Here is a 17,299-nt window from a genome sequence, read left to right on the forward strand (position 1 = left end):
AAGCCAGTGAGGCCAGACTAGTAGTGGGTCGGTGACGACCAGCGAATCCCTGGTGTTGTATGTTCTTTTGTCTTCTTTTTCTTTTTATCATGTTTCTTTTCTTCATCTCGTGTTCCCTATCCTTGTGCTCTCGGTTTTGATATCCGAGCTTTCCATCCTAAGCTGCTTTGGCGCTTTGACTCAAGGTATCAGCGAAATCGCAGATGCTACTTTATGGAATTCACATGCGCATGTTGGTCAGGTATTGTGACTGGCGAAATTGACCAACAACGCACAGATCACCTCTTCACATGTCCGCAGATCGGAGTCGCAAGGATCCCAAAGTCCCGTCGCTGACAACAACTTGACCCCTTGACGTCGTTGTTGCCAGATTTCAAACTTAAGATCTGGATTTCCTTCCAGATCAACAAACTTGAAGCCGCAACCAGCTGTGCCTTTTCTGATTTTGCGCAAGAAGCGCGACAGCCTCTTCGATCTACGAACAACGGCGAATCTCACGTTTCAACCTCGCTCGATCGACGACAATTACAACGATCGCGAATTGCCTGTTCAACTTTCTTTGAGACGCCATCCGTGACGATAGATCTACTACGAATCGCCAGCATATGCATACACATCCCAATCCAGTAGCGAAAATAACCTAAACAATGGAGAAATTCTCCCAATTCCGCGACCGCGGTAAGCCTTCCTCCGTCCCTCCTCCTTCGTCCCTCTCCTATCTCCAAACCAGCCACTAACCGATGGTGTCTTTCTACGACAGGTTCCGGCATCTCTCCCTTTATGCCCTCCCCCGCCCCCACTCCGTCCCTCCTTTCCACCCTTTCGGGCCCCCTAATCTTCCTCCTCCGCCTCCCCTTCTTCGTCCTCTATACCATCTCCTACTTCCTCCTTCTCCCACTCCTGCCCTCTCCACTGCGCAAGCTTCTGCTATGGGGCTTCTTCGCCCTAACCGGCACCTGGTGGTCGGACCTGCAGCTCGACGGCGTCAAGCGCGGCTCGCTTTCTCAACAACCGCCCTCCCGAATTCCACGGGGCGGGACGGTGATCGCGGCGAACTTTACGAGTCCATTGGACGCGGTGTACTTGGCGGCGGTGTGGGATTGTGTTTTTGTGCAGAGCTTCCCTGGGAGCAGGCAAGTGAGGAGGTTGTCTCTGTGGCAAGCTATTTCCTTGGCGCTTAGCCCACGCCAGCTGGCTGGGCCACCGGCGGGTGATAACGAGAAGTTGACGACGATCGCTCAGCTGCTGAAGGAATACCCGACTAGAGCGATTGCTGTCTTTCCGGAGTGCGCTACCACCAACGGCAAGGGCATCTTGCCGCTTTCGCCATCGCTGCTTACCGTCCCGAACTCGACGCAGATCTTCCCGCTCAGCTTGCGGTATACCCCCGTTGACGACACCACCCCGGTTCCTGGGGGAGCGAAGGTGTGGTTGAGTTTCTTGTGGAAGTTGCTGGCTAGGCCGACGCACTGTATTAGGATTCGCATTGGCGAGGGGTTGGTTAATACCGTGGGGGCTAGCAATGGTGTTTCACATGGTGAGAGCTCAGCAGTGGATGTCCGCGGAAGGCAAGAGAGAGGGGATGGAGAGTTGACGGCCGAGGAGCAGAGGCTTTTGGATAAGGTGGCGGAGACGTTGGCGAGGTTGGGTAGGGCCAAGAGAGTTGGGTTGACTGTGGAGGACAAGAAGAACTTTGTGAAGGCTTGGGAGAAGAGAAGGAGGTAGATGGTGTGGAAAGAGGGAAAAGAATTGAGATAGAGATGGGTGTCTTATGAGGACTGGTAATGAGGTTAATGAGGATGATATGGTTTTACTCGTCAGGGATAGAAGATCTCCCTGACGTTTAGTTGGACTTGAAATTGCGATTAGGAGCTGTCATCTTTTTACAGGAAGCTCCAGCATTCATGACTGATCTGACACACCAGATCACAGTGACGGTAGAGTAGGATAAGGATTAAGATGCGTTGCCTTGAAGTAGGGATATGTTGGCGAGATCATATGGTCATGATTCAAGACTCTCCACCAGTGAGGGAACATCTCAAAACGTCCAAAGCGTTGTTTGACTACCGCTAAACCGACATGTAAAGAACCACCGCATGCTGGCCCAAGAAAGAAATTTGGGTCTACAAAGTGCTTTGTTTTTCGGTGTATGCAATATCTGCATAAGCGAGATAGGCGAGCATTACCTGGGCATCATGAGTCTGGGTATCGTGGTGTCCAAAACCATTGTCTTCAAAACCTGATAGTATCGGCTTGTAACATCTCTGTCCTAACAACTTATGACAAGCAGGATCAGACCCAATCAGAATATTGAAACAGAACCAGACACTTGTCGAAGATTCTGTGATAGAAGGATGTGGCTGTTGGTGCAAGAAACATTGCAAGGTCGGGACATTGAAGACCGAAAGAAGAGCAGATGTCTTGGCGCTGCAAAGAATGGTCTAGCGCAAGGAACAAGCAGGTACGTACCGTCCCGTGGCGTAAGATGGCGCCTGCACACTGTGGGCCCCGCTCGCCCGCTTGGTCGAGGTCGAACGATTGGACATAGCGCTGGGAGAAATGGTTGCCGTGGTGAAGTAAACAAAGCGATGCAGGGCCAGGACCGCGCCCAACTCGCAAGTCCCACTCAACCGCCGCTTGTACGCCAATCGACGCTCTGGAGCCGGCACGCCGTCGCTGAAGGCGCATGACTACTGAACGGCTTTCACAACGGCGCCATCACTGTCCTCGACATCTGGGGCGTTGCTGCTCGGCTCGTGTGTGCTGGTGAACAACATCATCCCTCGCATGCGCACGCTCGCCATGGAGAGCTCCGAGAACAGGGTACGTATCACAGCTGTCTAAAACACTTCGTTGTGTCTTGATTATTCCATTATTTCCCTACTGCGATAAGATGGAGAAGCAGGGCAGCCCGCTTATCGAAAATTGTAGAACGCCCTTAACCCAGCCTCGACCAAGTTGCGACTTCCAACCACCTACGCCGCCACGGCCACCGCGACTGCTCCCACCGGCCTCAAAGAGATCTCCGACTCCCAGAGCAACGCGCGAGCGCAAATGTCGTCCATACCTACAAAGCGCGCCGCAAACGACAGCGCTGGTAAGACATACCTACCCTCCACCTGCTTCTTTTTGTTTACCAGCTAGATCAAACACCCAACACATACATCATGGCTTTGTCTATGCCATTGTCCATGGCCTCGATGGCTAACATGCAATGTTCTTCAGTCGCCCCGCCTGATGCGAAACGAAAAACCCTCGTCGAGAGGGCCGGCGAGCCTATCCAGCCAAAGTCCCAGTTACCAGCGCCGACGCCCACCAGCGCATTTCTCACAGGCACCATATCCGGCGCATCAATCGTTCAGTTGGCTAATGTAGGTCTAACCTCCGCCCATCAGTACCATACATTCCGAAGTCATGTTTGCCCTCTTCGAATTGAACCTTCACGACAAGCCCGGCCACCTACCATAACACAAATCCCGTACTACCGCGTGACATACCGTTTCCTGTGCTTTCGAAGGATGGCCACTGTGGGATCAGTTAAGCGCATCGATATGGCTTAGGTCAGTTCTGACTGGATATCTCTCTAGGCCCGAAATGCGAACAAAACGACGGCAACAGCGCTCCCGCGCGCAAGCTCGGCGACTGGTCATCGGCCAACTTACTCCTCGACAAACCCATCCAGCTTCACAAAGAGTCTGGGTCCTTCAAGCCGACCACCTGTAACAGGATTGCGACAACCCAGCTTCAACCAGCCCACAAATCGATCGCGATCCATTTCCAAGCCACGACCAGCGACATCGATGAGCAGCCATGGACCTTCGAGAGACGTCAGCGTAGCGCCTACACAGCCGGCGCCTACCCAGCCGCCCAATGGTACGGAATTTCTATCTTCTATACCCGTCCCCGGACCCAAAGTCAAGCCTAAGAAGACACGGGGATCTCCTTCACCACGATCTTCAACGTCGGGTAAAGAGCAAGAGAAGGGAATGACTATTTCGGGTCTGAGCAGGCGCCTGCAGGACCTGTCGATTTGTGATGAAAAGGAGAACATCCCCAGCGGGAGTCAAGTGACGCCTCGAAAGACTTCGCAGCCCGCCTCCCAGGCGTCTTAGTCGGATGCCAAGGCGGAGCCTGCTAGACCCAGACGAAGAACCGAAGGAGCCGTACCCGCACGACGCAAGTCCTCTCTCCAACAGTCGACAACGGCGTACCCGGAGACCCCTAAAGCAAAGTCAAGATTGGAAGACCCCCGTGTGGCTATGGAGCGGTTCGACGTCATTCTCAACTCTGCCGTCGTTTCCGCTCACAAAACTGCTTCAACCCGAAAATCTGTTTCACCTGTCAAGCTTTCTTTTCTCACCAAGGATTCTAATAACACCGCATTCACAGGCATTGACGTCGACGAGCGGCTCAACGAGGTTGATGCGGAATGGAAGGTGATGAAGGAGGCTTTCAGCATATCTTTGCAAGACAAGAAGGCCATGGAAACGGCCGTTCAGATGGCAAAGAATCAAGGTACGTGGCAGCAAGTATACAAACATGCCAGGCTGACTGACACCTACTAGTGGACACGCTCGAGGCGGAACGACAAAAACTGAACGAGAGAAACGAACTGCTGCAGAAGGAGATGGATGCGTTGCGACAACAGTTCCAACAACTGACCCTCACATTGGAAAGACAGAAGATGGACCATGAATATCAACTTCAGAACAAGTCAAGAGAGCATGAACATGAAGTCCAAGAATTACAGAGAAAGTTGAAACAGGAAAGCGAACGACTGCAACGAATCAACCGCGAGGAAAAGGACGCTTTTGAGAGGCAATGTCGGGCAGATCTGGAGGGCGAAAAGGCAAAGGCGGCAAAGGAGGTCCGAGACTTGCGGCTGAAGCTTGGGGCAGAACAGCAGGATATCAACAAATCGCTCTTGGAGAAAGAACGAGAACTACGGCAACTGCAATCTCAACTGGACGATCTGCGGTCAGAACTGAGCCAAGAGCAAAAGAACAAAAGGGCGTTGCAGGAACAGATCAACGAGATGGCGACAACAAATGGGAAACTGGAAGCCCGGAACCAAGGACTTCGGGCGCAGATTGACTTCCTTGAATCTGATAGCAAGCAACAGTCGGATTCGTTTGCACAGATAGAGGCACGGCTTCGGGAGGCCCTGGAAATCGCGGAGAACGCCAAACAGAAGCTCATCAAAGAGGAGACGGAGAGGCGGATATTGTTCAACAAGTACCAGGAGCTCAAAGGCAATATCCGGGTCATGTGCAGAGTCCGTCCTGCACTCGGCAAATCCGAAGGAAACGAGGCCAAGATCATGTTCCCCGACGCCAAAACGTCGTCCGCACAGATTGAAGTGACCGGGCTCGAGGAAAAGAGTAGCTTTGGAAACATCAACCGCAAGGTGCTCCCCTTCGAATTCGACCGAGTCTTTGCTCCGTCAGTCCACAACGAGGAAATCTTCGACGAGATCTCTCAGCTGGTACAGAGCGCTTTGGACGGCTACAACGTGTGTATCTTTTGCTACGGCCAAACCGGTTCTGGCAAGACGTACACCATGTCGTCTCCAGATGGCATGATCCCGCGAGCCACTCACATGATATATGATACCATAACGAAACTTAGAGAGAAGTCGTGGACGTACACCATGGAGGGTAGTTTCGTCGAGGTATACAACGAAGAGTTGAACGATCTGCTCGACGGCAGCAATAACAGCAAGAAGAAACTCGAGATCCGCCACGACGATGTCCGCAAGCAGACAACGGTACTCAACTGCAAGACCGTTGCCCTTGACTCGGCCGACAAGGTGGAGATGATGCTCAAGCAGGCGCAAAACAACCGCAGCGTGGCCGCCACCAAGGCCAACGAGCGGTCCTCGCGCTCCCATTCCGTCTTTATCCTCAAGCTTGTGGGCGAGAACTCCGTCACGAATGAGCGGTGCGAGGGTACGCTGAACCTGGTCGACCTGGCGGGTTCTGAGCGGTTGAAGCACTCGCAGGCCGAAGGGGAGAGGATGAAGGAGACGCAGAGCATCAACAAGAGCTTGGCGTGCTTGGGGGATGTTATCGAGGCGCTGGGCAGAGGGTCGTCACATGTGCCGTACAGGAACTCAAAGTTGACGCATCTGCTGCAGTACTCGCTGGGAGGAAACTCCAAGACGTTGATGTTCGTTATGGTGAGCCCGTTGGAGGCTCACTTGAAGGAGACGATTACCAGCTTGAGGTTTGCTACCAAGGTAAGCCATTGCGGCCCAGTTCCCGGGGGAGATGTGTGGCACAGCGGTGTGGTGCGACATGACACTAACGTGATGGTGATACTGCAGGTACATAATACCCATATCGGAACGGCAAAATCTACAAAGAAGGCTATCAAGGATCGATCGAGCGAGTCTTGATTAGATGATCTTGGTTTTGTCTTTAGCGCCTGTACTTTTTTTCCTCTAGATTTCTGTACATTCTTTGCCTTTTTCCATTGGTCTCTCTAAGTCTGTATCTTTTGGGTTGGTCATTTACCGGGCTTGCTTGAAAAACTTGCCGCGGCGGGAGGAAAGGGGTGATCAGATTTCTGTACATTCTTCATTTTTTTCCAGAGACGACATTGGTCTCTTGAAGTGTGTGTATCTTTTGGGTTGGTCATTTACCGGGTCTGCTTAAAGAACTTGCCTCGGCTGGAGAAAAGGAGTGACTTCAGTTAGGAGGGAGGGACAGGTGGGATGGATGGATGGATGGCCGGGTCTGTTCTTACTATATGATACCAAGGGAATAAATCGTGTGTTGCACCCCACATACTCACAATGCTAAAGGAACCTCGTGGCGGCACCAAGAATAATCGGAGTTCCCTCCGGGATAACGCACAATGGCAACGACGGTTGTGTGTTGGTAACGCGATCCCGAAGACCGCGACCAAGAGCTCATTACCGCAACCGGTACATAGGTAGCTTCTTGCCATTGAGCTGCAAGATTTCGGAGCTCCTCCGATCGAGAGTCTAGATGAGCTTTTATCAATCTGCCAGCCATTTCGTACCGGGCTAGTTGACGCACAATAACGACTGAACGTGGCTCGTACACTACAAAAGCCCCTTTTGATGATACCGGCCTGGCGTTCCACAAGGGGTCAAGCTCCGGACGCCGAATGGTAAGTGTGACGGCAGTGGCCGATCTGGAAGCGGCTCGCCGCCAGCGAGACCACAAACTGCACAGGAAGTCATCCCCGTCAGTCAGTGGCCAATTACAGCGTCAGCCTTCTAAATCCAGGGGCAGTAGGTAGTGGGAGATGCGGCACCACCTGCCTTAAATGGAACGATGGGACGCTGCTCTAGTGTAGGTCCAGACGGCGATGACTCTTCGGGTAGTTCTCCCTGGGTGTTGTCATCCTGGATGCAGCGGAAGAACTGACAGATCGTCATCGTCAAGTCTACCTAGGTAATTGACGGTGCCCTGAGTGAAACAATGCCTATCCGTGCTAATTACGCACCCATTGTTCTTGCTATCACAAGCAAGTATTTCGAAATCGCCAACAAGCCACAGCCACCCCCTCATCCACGAACAAAGGGATTGAAGCATCACTCACATCTTGGGAAAAGTTCAACGCTGGATATTTCTCAATCGCGGTGGTTCGCGTCGCTAAACATTCCCACTTTGTGTTTTCCCGTCTACAATTCACTACCGTCTCTGTTAAAAACGGGAATTCCCGTTCACTTACATTATTTACCCTGAAAGACATGCCATTGGCGAAAATCCGCCTCTTTCTAGGGCAAGTATCAAACCCATGACGAAGCTCATGATAGCTATGCGTATGTAGTGTGAAATATCAAAGTATAGCCCAAAATCAACCAACCAAACAACACAGAAAAAGAAGCACCGTAGTGTAGCATTGTTCTTCATCGCCTCCACTATAACACAATCCTAGAGGTAAACTTCCAGACTTTGGAGTCAAGGGTAGATAGCCAGGATAGCCTAGCTGCAGCCCGCCATCTCAAGCTTTCACTACATATTCCGTACGACTCACACCGATTCCCACGCAAAATCGGTCGGCGGTTGTGACCCTCCCCCATATCGTGTGGGAGGTCTTGGCATCCAGCCGTGGATCTCGGTGGATGAACCGGAAGGGGGTGGTAAGCGACGGTATAGCTAGCCACGAACATGGAGGTATGCCTCGGAGATGGATGAGAAAACGGACAGGAAGAGGGAAGAGGGGAGACGGTGTTGCTGACTCACTCCCAAGTCACGATCCCAGGATATAAAAAGAGGAAGAGAAGATCATGTCCCAGGAGCTTGGTTTACCATCGAGATTCGTCACCCAGAGTCCAAGTCGTCCTTGAACTTGCGAATCTTACATTACATATCTTACCTTCCTAGTTGAGATCAGAGCTAGAAGTTGATGTAAGACGGGATACAACACAACACACACACACACGACCACCAGATAACACCGATACTGACTCTAGTCTGGTCTTTACCTCGGTTCATCATCCAACATATCAACCTCCAACTCATCACTTTTTCTTCTTGGTCATCCATTCTCTTCGATCAACATCACCATCTCGAAGTTCAACCCAACTCCATCCAACTTGAACCTATCAACCCCTACCCACAACCCATCTACCAAAATGTCCACCACCCACTACTCCCCCACCCTCACCAACGCCTGGCGTTCCCCCCGCCTCATCTACCGCGCCATCGAAGACAACCCCGTCGACCGCCACACCCTCTGGACCTTCTTCGACAACGACCCCACCTCCATCGCCATGGCCTCCCTCCGGCCTCTCAACCCACAACCCCTGGCCTTTGTCCAGCGTCTCTACGAACACGCCCACACGCTCCACATCCGCGTCTTCATCTGCCTCCCGCCCTCCGACTCCGACATTGTCCAGTGGGAATCCCTCATCCTAGAAAAGGCCGAAAAATCGGGATTGACGGCAACCTTGGATGTAGAGAAACTAAAGACCGAATTCCCACGCCCCGGGCCGACGCCGATTGGGGTGGTGACGCTCATGCCGCCTATGGGTACCGAGGAACTACATCATCGGAATGCCATGATTGGCGTGGGGATCGGGGCGGAGTGGAGGGGTAAAGGGTATGGAGGGGAGGCGGTGGATTGGGTTTTGGATTATGGGTTTGGGAGGTTGGGGTTGCATCGGATTTGGCTGGCGGCGTTTGAGTATAATGAGAGGGCGTGTAGGCTGTATAGGAACTTGGGGTTCGTGGAGGAGGGCAGGGAGAGGGAGGCGGTGTTGTATGAGAGGAAGTGGTGGGATATGCTGAGGTTTAGCATGTTGGAGGGGGAGTGGGAGGCTCTGAGGGTTCGGCAGAAGGAAGAGAAGGGGGAGAAGTGCAAAGGGGAGGATGGCAAGATGGAGGAGTAATGGGTGATGCGTGGTACGTAAAAGAGGAATGAAGTTATGAGCTGTGGGAAATTAAGAGGCATGAGAAGGGTAATGGCAATGGAATACAAGAAGTGTGTTGGTTATTTTCGTGGAATGAACTTTTCTTTTTTGAATGGCTTTTGTTACCTGACAGAGCCCTTCTGGGGAGACGCCTTGTGTGTGTCGTGAGACATTCTCAAGGACCGATGAAACCTTTGATATAAGCCGACAACGCCGTTTCCCCAAGTTTACTCCCTCATAAGCCCAACACGTCGTAGAAGTAATACTCAGACCAACCATATTGGCAGCTTGGCCCATGGCCCCAGTCCACAACAATCCAGAACCAAACGCCCCGCCCGATTTCTCCAAACAAGCTAAATTGCCAGTGAAACGCTACCCCGAAACAAAGCAAAGATCATACGCCATTGACGAGACAAAATATCACCAAAGATGACTGGCCACCTGGAAAACCGTAGAGAAGGGGGGTATCTGCACTGCGCCCGCATAAGAGAGAGATTCGATTGGCCGGTACCAACGGATGTTCCTCTCGCCCCAGCATTACCATTTCTGCGACGCCCAAAGATGTTTGGCTTGGCGGACCGATCTGCTCTACTCGTCGTCGTCCTCGTCCTCGGCAGCTTCCTCTTCGTCGCTGGTAACGTCAATGTTGGACTTGCGGGGCTTCTTCTTCTCCTTATTGATGCTCTCCGTCTTGGACTCCAGCGCCTTGACCTTGGGCGTCTCGACGGAGACGTCGGTCTGCTCGGCCACCTGGGCAAAATCTGGGTCCTCAATGGCGTGGCCTTGGGCACGGAGATCAGCGTTCAGCTGGGGAATGACTTTGAGGAGGTTCTGATACTGGGCAAGTGAGAGGGAGATGCCCTGGTATGTGTGTTAGTCGACTGGTAAGTGTGAGGGATGAGTGATGGGAATAGCTCACCTTCTTGCCTGGCATCAGCTTGCCACCAGCATCGTAGTATTCCCGAATATTGACCAGGGTGGTATTCCTGAACACCGAAGAACTAATTCGGCGGTTGTTTCCAAGCTGTTGAAGATGTCAGCTTGAGCTCATGTACAGTAGTATCAAGGTTGTTACTGGGCGGACGAACCTCCCAGAAGGTGTTGCCATCCTGGTCGGATCCCTTGGTAAGCTCCTGGGGTTGAGCCTTTCCTGTGTTGCCCTTGGACTTCTTGGTATACTGAGGTTCAGCATCGCTGGTGTCCTCGGCCTGTCTTCTCTTGGGAGGCATCTTGTGTTGATGGTCGAGACGCTGTAAGCTCGTTGTTGATGAGTTCCTTGAATGAGTGGAATGGAAAAGCGCGGAGCAATGGGTTCACACTATTTAGAGTGAGATATTTGTGAAGGGCAAAACGAGCGACCAGCGACTTGGGAAAACACGAGACGAAGAGTCAACGCGCCAGCAAACACAGTGAGTGACGTCGATGGGGTCTCCCTTCTCTTGATTTCGACGCGACCGCACGTGAATGAAAGAGAAGTGGAAGCTTCGTAGAGGGATCAGTCACTGTTGTAATTGTTAGTGTATTTGTTAGTGCAAGTTACCTCTAGCGGATGTCACTGTCGCCAGTCTTTGGCGCTTCTTGGCAGCCAGCCCTGTAGCTGTGCACTGTGCACTGTGCAGAATCTGGACCCAAAAGGGGGGGGGGGTGGGTGGGACGGACAGGGGTCTGCATTTTCTGGGCAGCTGTCAAAAGCACCACACAGGGGCACCACTAAGAAAAAAAAAACACCCTGGGCGGCCAGAAGGCTCAGTACGGGGCCTGGGGGGCGGGGAAGAACAGGCCCATCGAACCTGGAATCCGGGGCAGATCCTCCTGAAAATGTTACCACAGGTGCCTGGGACACCACAGAGACGAACGATGCTCGCACCAGACTTCTCGAAACACAACATGATTGACGTCTCATTTCCCAGTTTCTATTTTCTGACAATTGTCCCACGGATCTTGCCCCGTCTTTGACCACGATCATCTGCTTCGCCGCGCGACCAGCAGTCCTTCTTATTTTCCATAAAACATACCTCTAAAACGAACGACTGCCTGCTTACCAGCTCCACGACTACTTCCATCCATTGTTCCCTCGCGTTGTTTCCCCCGCCTTTGCGACCGTGCCCGCCCATGAAACAACAACTGACGACAACGATTCCATGATCCTTCCAAAACACTTGTTCTTCTGCCCTACCGACCGATTCTAACGTACTATAACAACCGAACGATATTAATGACCGACCAAGATGCGCCTATTCCGGGCGCCATACCCGATGATGCTATGAGCTCCCCCACCACTAAAGACCCCGTTACCGCCGATCCCGTCCCGCAAGCGAAAGCAGACAACGACTACTTCGATGACGAGATGAAAGGCGGTGGAGGATTCTCTTCGGCCGCCTCGGTTACAACATCCACAACCACCGACAAGGAGGAGGACCTCGCAACACAAGCTTTCCGCTTTCTGGCTACCGCAACCCCCGGGACACTCGGCGGAGTTGCTGTCGGTCTCGGCGCAGTTACATACTTCGTACTAGGTCCTCTCGGACTTGTCCTGATAGGAGCATTCGGTGGTATCGTTGGCTACATACAATGGGAGCAGCACAACACCGAAGTAGCTCGGGCCCTCAAGGGAGAAAAGGGCGTGGACCTTGTTGCGAGGTTGCTGGAGACCAAGACCAAGGCCGAGGTCACCCAGAATGAACAAGACGCCGACAAGCAAGAAGCCGCATTGGCCCTCCGCCTTGAAGACTTCCAGCCTGAAACCCGTGAAGCCATCAATGAGATAATTGACGCCGTAATCAGCGGCTATGTCAAGTGGTGGTACTCCCCGCTGGTGCCCTCGGACAAGTTCTTCCCTCTGGCCTGCAAGAGGACCTTGACCTCTTTCATCCTCGCCATTTCCAACCACCTGAAGAGGAAACGGCCAGCGGACGCCTTTCTGGATTTCCTGACAAATTCGTCTTCCATCGTCATTGTCTTCCTCTCCGAGCTCACCAAGGCCTTTGCCGAATTTCCCGCGGACGTCCAGGTCTCGGCCGCCGATGCCTTGTACACTTATCTTGGGTCCCACCCCGACTCGAACCTTGCGCAATTGCTCAACGAGAGGCAGCAGGCCGGCAAGTTTAGAATGGTTGCTGAAGACCTGCTTTCCTTTTTGGATAAACCCACCTACGAATGCGATCCTGCCAGGGTGTTTTTGAGGGAGATCCTGGCTGGGGTTGTCCTTGAAATGACGCTTCAGAACTGCTGCAAACCTGAATGGATCAATTCATGGATCGTCTATCTGCTGGAGGAGGGTGAACCCGACTTCAGCCAAGCTATTGACGAGGGCATGCAGACTGGTCCTGCTGCCGCTGATGCTACCTTTGCTGATTTCGACGGGAACGTGGGCAACATTGGTCTCACCAGAGGAAACAAGAACTCTTTTGAGACGGAAAAGGTACGCCGGAAGTCATCCATCGCCATGTCCCACAAGAAGAAACTCAGCAAAGCCGATGAAGAGGTGGAACTCATGGAAGAGATGAAGAAACTCAACCAGATGATTGCCGAACAAGAGTCAAAACGCGACAAGGAGGCCAAAGATATCATGGCCAAGTCAGGGTCAGTGCCTTTACAGCAAACAGTTGTGGCGGAAGAGCCGGATCAGTTTGGCGATGCTCTCAAGCGCAGTTCTGAGGAGCACCAACTTGCTGTGCAACCGATTGTGGCTCGTACCGAGCCCGAGTCACAGGGCTCAACGTCAAGCAATGTATCTAGCAGCACCTCCAACGCCATCAAAACACCTCTATCGCCATTATCGGGAAAGAGCTCGCCGGCGCCCGGGGGGGCACAATCTCAACCCGAGGTACCCTCTCGATTTACCAGCTTTGACCAGATCGTCCCTCCTGCGCGGGCAGAGACCCCGATCGAAGAGGAACGGCCCAAGCCACCGCCTTTGACATTGCACAACGCCAACATTACTATTCTGGACGAGCCAGGTGACCGAAATCTCGGCTCGAAGCCTGGATGGGATTATCTCGTACAGATAGAACCCGCCACCTCGATCTACCCAGGTTGGATGATTGTGCGCAAATACCCCGACTTTGAGCGACTCCACGAGATTTTGCGCCGTATTGCTGCCATCTCTGGTGCTACCGAGTTCAACACCAAACACAAAACATTGCCACAGTGGAAGGGCGCTACCAGAAATTCGCTCCGGGATGAGCTGGAACGCTATGTAAAAGACGCCTGCTCTTATAAGCCGCTGGCAGAGAGCGAGGGCATGAGGAAGTTCCTTGAGAGGGATACGGCCAACATGCCTGTTCGGCCAAAGTCCGGATTTGAGGCTTTCGAGAAGATTGGAAAGGGTGTCTTTGACGTCATGACCAGTGCTCCTCTCGAAGGCTCCAAGGCCCTCGTGGACGGTTTCACCGGTGTTCTAGGGACTATCGGTCTTGGACACAAGAAGAACGCAGCTTCATCTGCTAGTGGAAATTCGGCGTCTGGCGCACCACAGTCTGCTCTCCAAGACGTGACCGCGGCTAGTCGTCTCTCCATGTCAACGATCCCTAGACCCGACAGTAGTGCATCGCTGAATCGGATTCGTGAAAGCATTGACAGCCAACGGTCTTCCATCATCTCAACGCAACCCAGCAAGGTCGACCCTATGGACCGTCGGACTAGCTGTGACTACCGCACCGAGGTAGAGTCAGCACGCTACGGAAGGACGTCTGCACGCGACAGCCGCGAACAAAGCCGTGCCTCTAGCCGAGCGCCGCCTTCCCTTCGTTCTCCATCATCACTCAGTCTCACGCTGGAATCTCTCAGACTTCCTCCTCCGCCCGACATTATGCCAGACAACTACCAGAACTCTCCCGTCAGTCCCTCACCCAGCTCCCGCATTCACGACTACTCACCCCACCACGCCCGCTCCTTAACCATGCCCTCCCTCCCCGGTTCTCATTCTAGGAGCCAGAGCCGTAGTCCCGGACCCGGCGCTGCCCCTCTTCAAGGCTTCAAATCCTACCCCAAACTCTCGGAGGAAGAAACCCGCGTGGCGGTGGAGCTCCTCTTCGCAGTCATCAACGAGCTTTATACTCTCTCCTCGGCCTGGAACTTCCGTCGAACGCTTCTCGCGGCTGCCAAGTCGTTCCTCCTTCGTCCTGGTAACCCCTCGCTCTCCTCGATCCAGTCACTCATCCAGTCGTCTGTCTTGGATGCGAACACCTCAGACGACGGGCTCGCAGCACACTTGCGCAAGCTGAGGGAGAACGCGCTCCCCACTGAAGAGGAGCGGGCGCAATGGCCTGGTGAGATGAGTGATGAGGAGAAGGAAAAGTTGAGGGTTAAGGCGAGGAAGTTGTTGATTGAGAGTGGAGTTCCCGCTGCTCTGTCGGGAGTCATGGGACAGTCAGCTACCGGGGAGGCGTTGGGACGGTTGTTCGACTGTTTGCAGATCGAGGAGGTGGCGAGGGGTCTGATGTTTGGAGTGTTGTTGCAGGCGGTAAGGACGGTTACGCATTGAGTGCGGTCACTGAATATGATAGAGATGAAAAGACATTGATGATGAGATCTTAATGACACATAATAGATGGGATAGGGCAAACGGATGGGATGGCTTAGATGGTTCGGCAACATGGGAAACGACACGAGACGAAAGGTGAAGGAACATCCATCCTATCTCCCAACATGATGGAGGGGAGATCTTCCTACCATAACCACGAAATCTTTCTTGGTTAGGGCTAATGATGACGAGTATTGATATTGTAATTAGGTCCGCGGTTGTTGTTTGATGTACAGTAGTATTAGATAGTATTAATAATGACGAGAAGCGTGAACAACAGGGACGTCTTTCTTCGAGCTGTCCTCGAGTGAGTATATTTGCGCTTACTGCTGCTTCGTTCCGACAGCCGTCTTTCCGTGATCACCTCGAGTACCTTTGAAGATCAACCCCTGCCTGCCTTTATCAGCCGGAGGAGGAAGAATAGACGAGAGTTGGACACAGCATCTTGGGTACTTAGGATACTTACCCCACTACCATTATGTGGTTACGGGGACCAGGGCAAACGATGATGACATGGAAGCTCCTTCCATTTCCTCTCACTGGTAGCAACCTGAGATTCGCAGGATATGTAACTTGGGAAGGTACGGACCGTCGAGCATGCCTGGGGAGAAGACAAAGGAGCGAGGAGACTCGGTCTCTGAACTGTATGTTCTCCCCTCTTCTCGCCCTTCAATCCTCCAGCTCAGTTTCGTTTCTGTTACCCTGCAAATTCATCTTTCAGTACAACCGCCAACACACTTAGCAAACATGACGCATCCTCCCACAGAAGAATGGGCTCATAGGTGCTTCGCAGCGCCCCCAACTGTACAGAAGGGGCTGACGCTAGCCGAGGTCGACGAGGAACTCGAGAAACTTGGCAAGCTATGCGACGAGGTATATGGCACCGCCATCGCTTCCAAGGTAGCTGATAATCATTTTGTCGTCCAGACTCAAAACCATCACGAACCTCTTGAGATGTAACTAACCAGCGCTTGTACTTCACAAGAATGACTTCGTCGCGGGTCCATCCTCCGGTTCCAAGCCCAACAAGGTGACCAAGCCGAAGGCCAAAAAAGCAAAGTTCCCCATCGAAGAGATCATTGCTCGGCTCACACAAGGTAGGCACCGGTTCATGTCACTGCGATCTCATTTCCTTACGGGCTTGAACAGTTCAGCTAATATGATTGTTTCTTTGTTGCCCGTAGCCGCACAACATGACGCGGAGGCTCGGAAGATCCTGGAAAAAATTTGGCATGGGCCTTGATCTAGTTCCGGTGTCAACATGGCGCTCGATATCCATAATAAGAGAACTGTAGGGCCGATTTTATAGACTACAGCAGATATAATGAATTATAGAATTGCGATAACCTTATCAACATGTGAGAGCTCCGTTGGTGGGGTGGAATCACGGGGTGATACACACTACCGCCACTAACGCCAGCGTAAACCGAGATATTCGACGTGTAGAAAACGATTGGCAATCAAAGTGAAATACCCAAGCATGTACTCTCGACTCTCTCTCTGAAAAGGGCTTTTGTTCACCCGCCGTCTTTTCCTCAAAGGATATCAATTTTGTTTTCAGTGAAACCTGATGCATAGCCTCGAGAGCATGTCTATCCCGCTTATAGAGAACCAAGAGCAGCGAACTCTGCCACAGATATTAAGACCGCGAGCTTAAACGGTAGCTAGGGGAATATCTATGTCTTTCCAACTAACGAAGCCAGTGAAGGCCGTGATGTCGTTGATACCCGGAGACGAATACATCGCCCGACAAGAAAATCACCCAAGCGATGGCCTTCATCTTGGACTACAAAGGAGGGTTGCTGGTATGAGAGATTCTATTTACAGCGTCTAAGGTGTGCTCATCCGAGTCCACAAGACGGTCGACATGACAGCAAGTCTACCTATGTTGAAGACTTGGCCTGGTAGCGTTTCGTGGGACGAGGTTACTAATACTTGGGGAGATTTCCTATCCGGGACAACTAAGACGTTACCTCTTCCCCAGTTGGCATCATTAGTTAGCAGCAAGCCAGGACACATCAGACACTAACATCGATCACTTAAGGCTATCTCTAATATTACAGAGTATCTACATTCTAAGTCATGAACCACAACACAACTTAGATGGAAGACAATCCTCCTTAACCCAAGTCATCTCGCGGTCTCACCTCCTTGATTTTTACTTCGCAGTAACTTGAACTATCGCAAGGTTAGCGCCGTGCACACGGTATTGGGGTATTACACCTCAGGGTTGCATACCTTCATTGAAGGGTCTTTGAATAACAAGTGACCTAGCTGTTGGCTCGAACGGGTGAAGCACCAGATGTTTATCGTTATCAAAATAGGTAAGTAGACTACATAAGTGCATTATCTAAACATTACTACCACATACGACCATACCCACTGGA

General features: G+C 52.3%; 6 protein-coding genes across 6 annotated transcripts; 5 read left to right on the forward strand and 1 right to left on the reverse strand.

Annotated features, from left to right (window-relative positions):
• Positions 1 to 569: 569 nt before the first annotated feature.
• Positions 570 to 1,974, forward strand: NEUTE1DRAFT_77315 (uncharacterized protein; the record flags this gene model as incomplete). Its single annotated transcript, XM_009850131.1, has 2 exons — positions 570 to 678; positions 761 to 1,974. 2 exons carry the CDS (start codon positions 648 to 650, stop codon positions 1,723 to 1,725), a joined length of 996 nt encoding a protein of 331 aa, XP_009848433.1.
• Positions 1,975 to 2,802: 828 nt separating this feature from the next.
• NEUTE1DRAFT_77317 (uncharacterized protein) lies at positions 2,803 to 6,397 on the forward strand (the record flags this gene model as incomplete). The annotated part of the gene is made up of 7 exons (XM_009850132.1): positions 2,803 to 2,823; positions 2,932 to 3,097; positions 3,226 to 3,371; positions 3,588 to 3,873; positions 4,390 to 4,515; positions 4,566 to 6,238; positions 6,326 to 6,397. The coding sequence occupies 7 exons, from the start codon at positions 2,803 to 2,805 to the stop codon at positions 6,395 to 6,397; spliced, it is 2,490 nt and encodes an 829-aa protein (XP_009848434.1).
• A 2,186-nt stretch (positions 6,398 to 8,583) lies between these two features.
• Positions 8,584 to 9,495, forward strand: NEUTE1DRAFT_77319 (uncharacterized protein; the record flags this gene model as incomplete). Its single annotated transcript, XM_009850133.1, has 1 exon — positions 8,584 to 9,495. One exon carries the CDS (start codon positions 8,612 to 8,614, stop codon positions 9,365 to 9,367), a length of 756 nt encoding a protein of 251 aa, XP_009848435.1.
• A 332-nt stretch (positions 9,496 to 9,827) lies between these two features.
• On the reverse strand, positions 9,828 to 10,617 carry NEUTE1DRAFT_77322 (uncharacterized protein; the record flags this gene model as incomplete). The annotated part of the gene is made up of 3 exons (XM_009850134.1): positions 9,828 to 10,249; positions 10,308 to 10,412; positions 10,477 to 10,617. 3 exons carry the CDS (start codon positions 10,615 to 10,617, stop codon positions 9,977 to 9,979), a joined length of 519 nt encoding a protein of 172 aa, XP_009848436.1.
• Positions 10,618 to 11,357: 740 nt separating this feature from the next.
• On the forward strand, positions 11,358 to 15,187 carry NEUTE1DRAFT_77324 (uncharacterized protein; the record flags this gene model as incomplete). Its single annotated transcript, XM_009850135.1, has 1 exon — positions 11,358 to 15,187. One exon carries the CDS (start codon positions 11,604 to 11,606, stop codon positions 14,871 to 14,873), a length of 3,270 nt encoding a protein of 1,089 aa, XP_009848437.1.
• A 472-nt stretch (positions 15,188 to 15,659) lies between these two features.
• Positions 15,660 to 16,155, forward strand: NEUTE1DRAFT_34714 (uncharacterized protein; the record flags this gene model as incomplete). Its single annotated transcript, XM_009848769.1, has 3 exons — positions 15,660 to 15,812; positions 15,898 to 16,009; positions 16,097 to 16,155. 3 exons carry the CDS (start codon positions 15,660 to 15,662, stop codon positions 16,153 to 16,155), a joined length of 324 nt encoding a protein of 107 aa, XP_009847071.1.
• Positions 16,156 to 17,299: the final 1,144 nt, after the last annotated feature.

This window comes from Neurospora tetrasperma, assembly GCF_000213175.1.
Source record: "Neurospora tetrasperma FGSC 2508 unplaced genomic scaffold NEUTE1scaffold_1, whole genome shotgun sequence".
NCBI classification, from domain to species: Eukaryota; Fungi; Ascomycota; class Sordariomycetes; order Sordariales; family Sordariaceae; genus Neurospora; species Neurospora tetrasperma.